Source organism: Oncorhynchus mykiss, chromosome 19, assembly GCF_057628025.1.
Source record: "Oncorhynchus mykiss isolate SJ-2025 chromosome 19, ASM5762802v1, whole genome shotgun sequence".
NCBI classification, from domain to species: Eukaryota; Metazoa; Chordata; class Actinopteri; order Salmoniformes; family Salmonidae; genus Oncorhynchus; species Oncorhynchus mykiss.
The window spans coordinates 35,527,292-35,540,373 of record NC_143040.1 but is presented as its reverse complement, the minus strand read 5'-3'; the positions used below and the strand labels follow the sequence as shown (position 1 = coordinate 35,540,373).

Below are 13,082 nucleotides of genomic sequence, written 5' to 3'. Positions count from 1 at the left end.
CGATAGGACCATTAGCCCGAGCTGTTTAGGAGGGATATCACACCTGGCACAAATGATTCAATCGAATGTATTTATAAAGCCCTTTTTCACATCCGCCGATGTCAGAAAGTGCTATACAGAAACACAGCCTAAAGCGCCAAACAAATCAAATCAAATGTATTTATATAGCCCTTCGTACATCAGCTGATATCTCAACGTGCTGTACAGAAACCCAGCCTAAAACCCCAAACAGCAAGCACTGCAGATGTAGAAGCAAGGTGGCTCGGATCACCATGCGCAATGCTGTCTAGTTCTGTCTTTTCTGCCAGGGGGCACCCTATACCTGCACTACACCGCTGCTGTTACTACAGTGGGCGGGAGCATCGGCCTCTCCAACCCAGCTCTTTAAATTAAATTTAACTCTTGCAATAAAACTTCTGACAATCTCTTTAAGTGTTTGAGAACCATATGCTTTTTCATCATGGAGCCCATGCACATGCCATGTGATAAGTTGGATTTTGTTGGTCTTTACTTCCAAATGTCTATGTAGATAAATAATACAAAACACAAAACAGATTAAAAAGTCTCAATTGCTTTACTGACAATAATGCAATATTAAACTAAATCTGATGTTCAGATCTACAAATGTTTTGACATATTACATGTTATCAAGGGTAGTTGTGATCCAGGAAAGTCCAGCATACTGTAGATGAGCAGCCGACATGTTGGTCACACAATTTACTGTAAACGGTCAAAAGGTAACGCAGTAGCACGGGAGTGTGCAGCGCTTCTCAAATGTAAAATGTATGCGTTTCCACACTCTCGTCCTAATAAATGTCACACTCAAGAGAATGCCCTCAAAGACTGCACTAGGAGCACAGGAGTGAGGAGCGCAGTAGTATTGAGAAACACCCATAGTTTTTTCCAAAATAGAAGAGCCAGAGTGACCATAGGAGTTGGCAAGGCAGCACAAACAGATCTGGGACCAGGCTATTAAAGAACTCCCTTAATAATTGTAGCTGTAACGACGGGCATGCATTGTGTCTGACGGCTGACTGACATGACAGCCCATTACCAATCAATAATCATAAACGGTTCTGATTAATATGGAAGAACATCACACACAGGTGAACACAACATAAGATACAAATCCAAAATACAGTCCACTGCCAGCTTTACAAAGGGGTGGATATTAGCTTTACAGTGGAGATTGACAAAACAAGGTTATTTACATTTTACAGCACAATATCTTTGTAACAGGTTGGTGTTGTGAACGCGCCCCAGTATGGCCCTGTTAGGAGAAATCAGCTTGAACACCTCTCCAACTGCTAATTACTAGTGGGAAACCTGTCTATCATCCCTGAGCTCCGACTTCTCCCACATGCTGACCTCTGACGTCACCTACTAAGAATATGACCTCGATAACATACAATTTCAGCACTTAAACGCAAAAAAACATGTAAATAAACCTGTTTTTTGAACATTACAACTTGACAGCTGTACTTTTTGTTTATGGTTGACACCGCTTGTTGGCCATTAGCCAATCAGCGTTTCTCAACAAGTTCAAAACACTTGAACGCATCCAACTGGTATTTACGACTTCCCAACTGCTAATTACCACTTTTCTAGTTGGTTATGAACTCCGTATTAAAGAGGAGCTGAACTTCCTGATTTAGCATCGGTTTCAATTCTCATCATTCAGTAAATGTTTTGATGTGGGTGTCTCTTGTGTGTTCGAATGAGGGAAGTGTTTGTACTTTCACTCTGACAAAACAGTACAGTTACTCACCCTTCTAGATAACTTGAAACCATCAAACCAGATCTTGTATCTGGAAGTTACCTAGACTAGCTAGCAAACTAGCTAGCAAGCTTCAGCCGGCCCAAAATTGGTTTGACTTTGTATATCCTATTGTTGGTGCTATTTTTCTTTTCAGTTGTTTTAAAATGTACCCTTTTATTTAACTAGACAAGTCAGTTAAGAACAAATTCTTATTTACAATGACGGCCTACTCCGGCTAAACCTGGACGAAAAATGTGACATGTAAATGGTACATCATTTTCATATTGCACACATTTTAGTTGCCTCAAATGCTTTCTATATATATTAATTTCTACAATTTCAAAAATTGACATTAAGTAATTGAAACCTGGCAGTATTGATATTTTAAAATATTGTCCCATGTACTTTCGAGTAATTCTAACTAGCCCCATAAAGATATTGAATGTCAAACCAAATTGACCATGGCATTGTGCTCCAAATTGATGATTACTTGGGGGCAGGATAAAAAAAAAAAATGACACACCATTCCATGACACACCATTTTTTCTTAATCATCTCATAAACCTGTTATGGACGAGACTGACTTCAGGAGCGAAATTATCCCATTTCCACTTCATAGTCAATTTTGACACTATAATAACATTTTTGACTCATACCGATGCAACACCAGCAGTTTTTTTTAAAGGATAAATTCCTTATTACGTTCAGTTGCTCTTTAATAATCCATACTGAACAACATTCACCAGGGAGGTTTAGCACCACAAGCCTTCATACATTGGTGTGAAACTTAATAAAAACCAGGCAGGCAGCAGAGATTAAACCGTCCAGTCTTGTAGAGCCAGAGCAGAGCATCGTAACTCAAGTCAACATCTTTGTGCCATTGCTGATTAAAGTCCAAATGGAAACGGAGAGTCCCTGCCCCGAAGAGATTTGATCACAAGTTCCTGTATAAAAAGCTTGCCAACTGCACTCATTATGAAGGTGGAAAAAGAGGTTCCAGATGTACTTCTGCACAATATTTAACCATTCTAAACCATTATGGAGTAGCACGGTGGGTGGATGCACAGTCTGTCAAGGAAGACTTGGATGAAAATAAATTATGGGATTTCTGAGATACAAAAACAGTGAAAAGGAGAAAAAACACAAATACATATTAGATTATATGGAATATATCATACAATGAAATGCACAAAACACAAGCTGTATATAATTTGTTAAAACATGGATTAACACACAAAGAGATTCAATAAACACTAAAGAAATGCATAGCATAAAAGTGGCAAAAAAATGTGCAATTTCTACTGCACTCCATACCTAAACCACGCCCAATTTAATTGGTTCACTAGGGCACGCAATGGAAAATGAGCATTTTAGATTGGACAAATTCGGATAAACCCTGCCTGTTCCAGTCTGTTCTCTTCAAAAGATAGATAATGAACACGACCCTAGTCTTGGGAGTGTACAGTAGCGGTAGCACCTCCAGTCCAGGAGTGCTGGTGGTGAAAGGAGAGCACTCCCGGTGAAGCAGAGGGAGAATACAGGAAGTACGACGTCGCCGGGGCGTCGCTAGGGCTCTCTGTAAGCGGTCTGCTGTAAACTCTACTGCTGCCAGGACTAATATTCATAAAGCATGAAAGAGTAGGAGTGGTGATCTAGGATCAGTTACGCCTGCTCATATAATCTTATTTATTATGATCTAGAAGGCAAAAATGATCCTAGATCAATACTCCTATTCTGAGGCGCTTTATAAATATGAGCTCGGGCCCCGAACAGGGCTGCTTCCCCAGCCCCACCGCGTCTCCCACGGGCATTAGGCGGCATCTGCAGTTCCCCTCCAGCCCTCTAGGAGTCCTCCTCCTCACGGTTGCCAACCACCCTCTTTCGCAAGACCTCCTCTGGGTAACCCAGCCCTCTGGCCTCGGGACGGCCCACTGGAGACACTCTCCTCCAGACCTCCTCCTGTTCGCCATCTTCATCGTCCTCATCATCCTCCTCTCCATCGGCCTCCTGCTCCTCCTCCAGCTGCTGAATAAGCCTGGCTTGTTCCATCGTCTGTTTCTCTGGAACAGGAAAGTGACAAAAGCAATGTGAATAACAGAACATGACAATAACAAATATGTTACATTATATACTCCATGCCATTGCTCCTAAATTAAAACATGTATGCATGCATGATTATGAAGCTGGGTCACAACTTAGGAAGAGTACAAAAAAATACAAAATGTCTGTTCTCGAAAGAAATGTTTATGACAAATGATTTCATGTATTCTTCCTCTATTTCTCTAAGAGTTCTTGCTTAATGTCGGCACATAAACAGTGCTACATACTTCGCAAAGTTGCATTTGCATGAACATGGATTCGCTGTCATCTCATACTCACTCTGGTAGTAGTTTGGGGAGTTAAATCGTCGTGATGGGAAGACAAAATCAGCTATGAACACCAGTATCTGGGAAGAGAATGCACAAGGGAGGCTGGTGAGGTTATCGAGGAGACCAGACTTGATGTTACTGTAAGATATTGATCTCTTGCGCCCGTTGCCTCCAATAACATCCAAAGTCATACATTTTTCCTGCATTGCTCACATTTTGTATAGGTGGCCCACTATGGAGGGTATGCACATACTACTAAATAATACTTTGTCAGATGCCTTTCAGGACACCTTACATTATAAGTACATTCAAATCAAAGTGCAAGTAAAATCCATCAAACAAAGACAGAATACATAGGGATCACATATCAAGGGGTATGACTTTAACGTACCAGTCCCAGGGCTAGGCCAGAGAAGAGAGTGGCCAGTCCAAAGATGATGTACGAGCCCCACACTGGAATACCCAACTGCTCTGTCAGGTAGTTATGGCAACGCTGGAGGGGAAAGGACAACAGGAACGCAATAAAAAGGTAAGTTAAAGTCAAATGCAAGTCAAACCACCCTGACCATGTTTAAGAAGAACATTCTCTTAAAATTGTTCACAAATCATGTGAAAATTTGTCCCAAATGGCAGCTATTCCCTATACGGGTGCCTTCATAAAGTATTCACACACCTCAACTTTTTCCACATTTAGTGTCAAATGGATTCAATTTAGATTTTTAGTCACTGTCCTACTCAATACCCCATAATGTCAAAGTGGAATTTTCTAGAGTCTATACATGAAGGTGATGGAGAGAGATAAGCCGGGAGAACAAATACAGCCTATAGCTCAAGTGTCAAACTCAATTCAAATGGATTAAATTCACAACACCCAATAATGTCAAAGTGGAATTATGTTTTTAGAAATATGTATAAATGAAATAGAAATGAAAAGCTGAAATGTCCTTAGTCAATAAGTATTCAACCCCTTTGTTATGACAATCCTAAATAAGTTCAGGAGTAAAAAAAGGTGCTTAACAAGTCACATAAGTTGCATGGAATCACTGTGTGCATTAGTGTTTAACATGATTTTTGAATGACTACCTAGTCTCTGTACCACACACACAAAATATATTATATGTGAGGTCCCTCAGTGAATTTCAAACACAGATTCAACCACAAAGACCAGGGAGGTTTTCCAATGCCACGCAAAGGGCACCTATTGGTAGAATGGTAAAAAGAAATTATAGCAGACACTGAATATTTCCTTGAGCATGGTAAAGTTTTTAATTACACTTTGGATGGAGTATGAATACACCCCGTCACTACAAAGATACAGGCGTCCTTAACTCAGTTGCCAGAGATGAAGGAAACCGCTCAGGGATTTCACGATGGGGCCAATGTGGCGACTTTAAAAACGAGTTTAATGGATGTGATAGGAGAAAACTGAGGATAGATCATCAACATTGTAGCTACTCCAAAATACTAACCTAATTAACAGAGTGAAAATGAAACCTGCCCAGAATACAAATATTCCAAAATATGCATCCGGTTTGCAACATGGCCCTAAAAATAATGCTGGGAGAAAAATAAAAAAAAGTGGCAGTTGAATTGGTCATGAATACTAAGTGTTATGTTTGGGGCAAATCTAATACAACATATTATGGAGTACAACTCTCCATATTTAAGCATAGTGGTGGCTGCATCATGTTATGAGTATGCTTGTAATGATAAGGACTGGAGAGTTTTTACAGGATAAAATTTTTTTACAGAATGGATCTAGGTACAGGCAAAATCCAAGAGGACAGCCTGGTTCAGTCTGTTTTCCACCAGACACTGGGTGATGAACTCACCTTTCAACAGGACAATAACCTAAAACACAAGGCCAAATCTACACTAAAGTTGCTTACCAATATGACCGAGAATGTTCTTAAGTGGCCGAGTTACAGTTCTATATTAAATCTGCTTGAAAATCTATGGCACGACATGAAAATGGTTGTCTAGCAATGATCAACAACCAAATTGATAAATATTGTACAATCCAGGCATGCAAAGCTCTTAAGAGATTTAACTAGAAACACTAATCACTGCCAAAGGTTATTCTAACATGTAAATGAGATATTTCTAGATTTCATTTTCAATACATTTGTTAACATTTCTAAATACATGTTTTCACTTTGTCATTATGGGGCAGTAGGTGTAGATTGGTGAGAATTACATTTTGAATTCAGGCTGTAACATCAAAATGTGGAACAAGGCAAGTGTTATGAATACTTTCGGACCAGAACCCTAAAGGCCTTGTTCCAAAGTGTGGTACAAATGGGTTCTAACAGCACGCAGGGAGAAGGCAACAGCAGGACTCACCCTAATGAACATTGACAACTTGAAGAGAGCTGACATTGTGTTCATCCTGCAGAGGAAGAAAAGGAATAAAATACCTTTTAGACTTTTTTTTAACGAGAATCTAATAATCAACAGCTAAAATAATCAACAGCTAAAAACAAAACTTTACCAGGTTAAAGTGTCAGTGGCTGACAGAGGGAGAAATAAGCATGGTTTGCATCCCAAATGGCACCCCATTTCCTATATAGTGCTCTACTTTTGACCAGGGCTATGGTCAAACGTAGTGAACTATATAGGGAGTAGGGTGCCATTTGGGTCTGTTGGTTGCATGTCTAAACCTAAAACTAAGTGGCAAGTAACTACCAGGAGAGGTTGGAGTGTAGTATTTGATATTTCCTGTGGTTCTGAAGTGTAGTGTGTGTCACTGACGAGAAGAACAATTGTGGTTAAGAATGAGTAAAAATAAGATGCTGTCTTCATGAGATAGCTACCATACATTTCCATGTAGAGTCATCTACCCCTATATCACATACTGGGTACAGGTCACTCATGTTATAGCCTTAAATATCTCAACAAACCTTTTAGACCGAAACTATAAATATGTATGAAACATCCTTCCTCTAAAAGCAGTCACCAACCTCTGAGTCAAGATCACTTTCGCAGTCAAAAAGCAATTCTTTTTTTTCTTTTTTAAACATGGCTTAGAAAAATAAATGTAAGCCTATGCACCATTAACGTAATAAAAACAGCAGCTCTTTGCTGTATTTTGTCAGTGCACTTGATTTAGCCACAGCTCTCGTGGTCCGGTCCGCTGTGTAGGCGGACAAATTAAAATGGTTCAAAAGGGAACACTTTTCCAAAGCCCTTCGCACCTAGTAGGAATCAATTGCACTACCGCCAAGAGCACAAGACAACAAAAAAAAAAGTACATTAAGATAGGCAGAAACTGCTTCTCCAATAGAAATCCCCAATCACACATGTAGGTGATGTCATGGCGACGGATAGCTACGCTCAGAAACACGTCATCGTGTCTAACGCTCATCACGCGCCGAACTGCACAGGCTGTCAAACCAAAAGGCACTCCTTTGATATAAAAGTAGTTTTTGATGAAAATGTTAACGTGTCAGTTTGTCACTTTCACGAGTTTGGAGTAATAACGTTCAAATATTTAAGACTGTGGCTTGAATCTAGGTTGTGCCTTTAAAACGATTGAGACAATTAACTACCAAGGGGGAAAAAAAGTTCACTTCTCAAACCCCGGCCTGGTCTGCCACCGTTTTTTTGGGGTACTCGACTATTGGAATATTAAAAAATAAATAAAAACAATTTAAGGCCGGCACTGGAAAATACATTTCTAATTTATCTATATGCCAACAGTGAGCAACAATGCGCAATTTATAATAACCACTACAGATAACAAATCCTAATTGCCTCATATATACAGTCATGGTCAAAAGTTGAGAATGACACAAATATTAATTTCCACAAATTGCTTCAGTGTCTTTAGATATTTTTGTCAGATGTTACTATGGAATACGGAAGTATAATTACAAGCATTTCATAAATGTCAAAGGCTTTTCAATTGAGTTTATTATGCCTGCTGTGTGGAATTTTCTTTATGACTAACCTCATATTGAGACCAAAAATGATTTTACACGTTAGAGACAATTTTTTACTTTGTGGCTGTGGTAACTAGTGAGAACCGGAAAATAGCCTAAGCTGAAAATGACGCAATTATTCCAAAACTGCAGCTCATTGTTGGAACACAAATCACTACTTCAGCCAAACAGTCCATTTTGAATTTGTGATAAAACTATAATTTGGCAAGGAATGTAGCTTGTGTATCTCGTCAGTTAGATACGTTTTTATAACTAGGCTTTTACCTCTGTAGGCGCAGAAGTAGAGGGAGGGCGTGAGACACGGAGGGAAAGGGAATTTAGGGAACATAACTCTGACGCTTGGCTTATATACTTTTTGGTCCCTCAAATGCATATGTACAAATGGAACACTAGAGTCAAAGCAAATTAACTTGGTCTCCAAGACAAACTTTCAACCAAATAGATTTTTTTTTTTAAACATTTTTTTTAATTTTTTTTATTATTTTTTTTAAATCTCTGCTTAAAGATTGAGTTGACATCAGTATGAGTACTCGAGTTCTCAATTACTCATGCCCATCCCCATCTCGAGTTGACCTTTTCATTACATTTCAGAAAGATCCAAAAAGGATTTTGTTTAAGTTTCACACAGAACGACCCAGTATGGAGAAGAGACTGACGATCAAACCATCCACTCACATGAAGGAAGATGGTCCAAACCAGGAAGAAACCGGTTCAATGCCCTGCCACTTCTTCTCATCAATAAAGCTTAGGAAGTCATCTTTGGTGCGAGCCCCCTGGTACCTCCTGAACACACCATCCTTACAGCTGATTCACACACACACAGTTATCATAGAAATCTAGCACACAATTGAAAACAGTTTAACAAGCCAATAGTGGCATTAACCACAATAAGGACAGATGTAGTTTATTTGCCTATTGCACCACTAAGCTATAGGGTTATATATTTACAGTTCTACCATTGAAAATCATTTACTTTTTTATAGCAACATAGGAAGCTAGTGTCTAAACTGGGCGTAGGATCACAACAGTAGCAAAAAAAAGAGACATGAGAAAGAAACACTAACATTTTGTCTTCCCAGACAAAGTCTGAAGCTATCTAACAGCCTCTCACATTCCAGTGAGGGTTATAAACTGAAATGATCACATTTACTGGTGAGTGCAGTCTACATAGTGGTTAGTTGGCATGCATCTGTGAGAAGAACAGGATATGAGACATACAGCAACTTCACGTAACGGAGAGAAAACTTACTGGTAGATGGTCGGAAGTGAAGTGATAATGAATCGTCCACTCAAACCTAAGGTGCGGGTGGGGGAAGGAGAGCAGAATGTTAGTGAATAGGACTTAATATATATAATATGACTTTCTCTGAATGACACCAACATCTTGTTCTTGACTAATATTACAGGTCTACAAAAACCTGGCAATAATAGACTATAGCTAGATAGAATGACATGCATTGTCTACACTACAAAACATAGTGGGTGTTGTGGGAAACAGCCAGGGCCTTAATACAAAGCTCTCTGACCCCTCCCCGCCTAATTTATCTGTGAAAGGAGTAGGGTGCAGTTACCCATAGACTGTGATCGTGGGTCAGTTTAGCATTTTCCCTACTAATAGTTAAGGTTAGGATTGGGGGATGGAGAGCTGATCGCAGATCTGTACCTAGGGAAACTTAATCACGGAGCGCTGTGAAACCTGAAAAGGGAAGTAATTGACAAGCAGACGGTTGGGCAGGCAGTCAGCCAGGGAAGGAGAGTATACATACCAGGCTGTTCAGTAACATCCACTTTCGCTATGTTGACACCCATGTCCTCCCCCCAGTCGGCAAACTCATTCCACATGGGCTGGAGCTGCTGGCACGCCGGACACCAGGGGGCAAAGCTGCCGGGGAAGAGTGAATTGAGGCCAAACATTGGCATGACAATAACATTAGCTAGACAGTTTTCAAACAAAATAAGCTGACAACTACACAAGATTCAATGGTAGCAGTTGTCAACATGTTATGAATGATCAACATTAGTCATATCTATGATTGTAAAAAGACTTTAAAATCAGAGTTCTTCATATGGACACTGAAGCATACCTTAGCTAGGTCAACACAACCTACCGCATTCATTGACGCTAACCATCTTTAGCTCCCATGGAGGATAGTATCTTCTGGCTGGGGAGTTTTGTTAAGAGCCCCAACGCTCGTTATGAACGTTAAAATACATCGCTTGCGGTACGGTTTTGGAAACATACGTAACGCATCTTTCATATTAGCGAGAAATAATTACTTCATACACACCTTTATAGGGTTCCCACATGGACACATCTCCATGTTACAGTGCTTGTTTACGAAAGACAGAGGTGGCCACCTGTGCTAATTAACGGGCTCCAAACACCTGTGTATAAGTAACTGGTGAAGAAGTGTAGTCCATCAACTGGAGGCACACACAGCATATGGATCTGTGCAAAACTGCTACAGTAAGGATATCTTTTTAATTTGAAAGATTATTTTGGGCTGATATAAAAGCATAAACCTTTGAAAGGAAGTGGGTGCACTTAGAAATGTCCTTGTTTTTGAAGGAAAAGCTATTTTTGTCCATTAAAATAACATCAAATTGATCAGAAACAGTGTAGACCTTGTTAATGTGCACCGGGGCCTCCCACTCTTTCTATTCTGGTTAGAGATAGTTTGCGCTGTTCTGTGAAGGGAGTAGTACACAGCGTTGTACGAGATCTTCAGTTTCTTGGCAATTTCTCGCATGGAATAGCCTTCATTTCTCAGAACAAGAATAGACTGACGAGTTTCAGAAGAAAGTTCTTTGTTTCTGGCCATTTTGAGACTGTAATCAAACTCACAAATGCTGATGCTCCAGATACTCAACTAGTCTAAAGGCCAGTTTTGTTGCTTCTTTAAATCTGCACAACAGTTTTCAGATGTGCTAACATAATTGCAAAAGGGTTTTCTAATGATCAATCAGTCTTTTAAAATTATAAACTTGGATTAGCTAACACAATGTGCCATTGGAACACAGACGTGATGGTTTCTGATAATGGGCATCTGTACACCTATGTAGATATTTCATTCAAAATCAGTACAGTAGTCATTTACAACATGAACAATGCCTACATTATACTTCTGATCAATTTTATGTTATTTTAAATGGATAAAAAAAAGTGATTTTCTTTCAAAAACAAGGACATTTCTAAGTGACCACTAACTTTTGAACGTGTGTTTAAAAAAACAAATGTTTTGCTAGCGATGATTATTATTGATGTTTCTAAACGTTAAAATACAGTGTCGGATTTGTAGATCACATGCAGCCAACCGTGGGAGAAACTAACAGCTGAAAACCCTACGGAGAAGGCTTTTCGAGAGCTATACATTTGAACTGTAACCTCTTCAGTTCAAATAACAACAAATCACCTTTTTCGGTAAACAGAACAGCTAAAAGCAAGCTATACAGTGTTGGTTTACAATTGTATTGTTTACAAACAATGAAGTAAAACAAGCATATATTTTGTATTTTAATGGGGTTAGACAATTTAACTAAAGTTATATTCTTCAAGAGTCAATGGCTATTTGGCTACCATTAACTTAAGTTTAAAAAAAATTGATGTAGCAAATCTCAGATTTCCTCTCAGAATTTGCTGCTTCAAGTTAGTTGTATACATGTCATCTCATATTTGGGAGTGTAAAAATCAAGTGTGAATAGTATGTGTGGTCTCAATGAAAAACAAATGCAGACCGTGCTGCAATCTCTGTTGGAAATTCCAAAAATGGCATGGCATGGGGCCCCATAGATTTTGTTATAATGTTTGAAACACTCAGATAGCATAACACAACATAAGCCATAGCAAAATGTGTAGAAATGCAAGAAAATGGCTTTAAAAACTGCACATTTCTCTCTGCCCCATAACAAAATTACAGGAAATTAGCTTGAAAACAGCAATTGTCTCAGTGGCCAAGAGGGTGTCTACATTTTTTTTATATGGTGCCCCCCACCCCCACTAAGTTTGCCACCTCTGCTTAAAGAAATCGTAGTGGAAACACTGCTAATTCTATGTAGAAGCCTAACAACAATACTCAGTATCCAGCAGCCAAACGCTAGCTTTCCACCTCATTGGACCTGATTATCATGTGTTACTTGAAAGCATTTCATTTAGATTCCTAGCTGCAAGCCTAGCTACATTGTTGCATATCTAAAGCCAAGGCTACGCTAGTTTATCAAGATCAGAACTAGGTGATTAGGTGTGGTCTGAAAATCCACACCTGCCGATTCAAGACTACAAAAAACGGGACTATTGCCGAACAACGTAGCTATATGACTAGCTAAGCAGTTAGCTTAGCATGCTTGCTAGCTGTACTTACAATTCAATCATCCATTCCCCTGCCAAGATGTCTTCCCAGTTTCCGTCAGTGATCTCTTTGAGGCTACTCGGTTTGGCCAAAGCTGGCTGCGACGTCAAGTAAATAACCAAAATTAGTGAACATGTTAGGAGAATCGATTTTGATCGCAAAGGTAAAGAAAACAACATAGCATCGCCGATTTTATAATCCAGCAAGGGCGCCATGTTTAGGTCAACTCTTCGTCGGTCGTTGCTAGTTACCACAGTCACAAAGCCATAATTATGGCTAAACCCAGCCTATTTATACAATTTCTCTTCTTAAAATCAGATTTGATCCTAACCTTAACCACACTGCTAACATTATGTCTAACCCTAACCTAAAAAAATGTGTTTAAATTGTTCACGATATTTTGACTTTGTGGCTGTGGTAACTAGTGGCAACCCTCTACTTTTTATTTTTTTGTATTACAAGAATATTGTACAAACCAATTTATAAACGGGGTGGTTCGAGCCCTGAATGCTGATTGGCTGACAGCCGTGGTATAGCAGATCGTATACCATGGGTATGACAAAACATTTATTTTTACTGCTCTAATTACATTGACAACCAGTTTATAATAGCAATACCCATGGTATATTGGCCATATAACACAACCCCTCAGACCTTATTGCTTAAA

The 13,082-nt window shown here is 39.3% G+C and overlaps 1 protein-coding gene across 1 annotated transcript; it reads right to left on the bottom strand.

Annotated features, from left to right (window-relative positions):
• Positions 1-555: 555 nt before the first annotated feature.
• On the bottom strand, positions 556-12,876 carry LOC110497565 (thioredoxin-related transmembrane protein 1). Its single transcript, XM_021573727.3, has 8 exons — positions 12,428-12,876; positions 9,836-9,951; positions 9,319-9,364; positions 8,745-8,873; positions 6,472-6,517; positions 4,520-4,621; positions 4,139-4,205; positions 556-3,819 (listed from the first exon to the last, which is right to left on the bottom strand). The coding sequence occupies exons 1-8, from the start codon at positions 12,628-12,630 to the stop codon at positions 3,602-3,604; spliced, it is 927 nt and encodes a 308-aa protein (XP_021429402.3). The 5' UTR covers positions 12,631-12,876; the 3' UTR covers positions 556-3,601.
• Between the last annotated feature and the right edge of the window lie 206 nt (positions 12,877-13,082).

Bases quoted from the DNA above. Each gene is read 5' to 3' on its own strand.
- LOC110497565 (XM_021573727.3), bottom strand. From the start codon at position 12,630: ATGGCGCCCTTGCTGGATTATAAAATCGGCGATGCTATGTTGTTTTCT. The intron at 6,518-8,744 runs GTGAGTGGATGG...CTTCCTCTGCAG, and splicing joins TTTGGACCATCTTCCTTCAT to GATGAACACAATGTCAGCTC. The intron at 4,622-6,471 runs GTGAGTCCTGCT...TTTCCCCTCCAG, and splicing joins AGTTGTCAATGTTCATTAGG to CGTTGCCATAACTACCTGAC.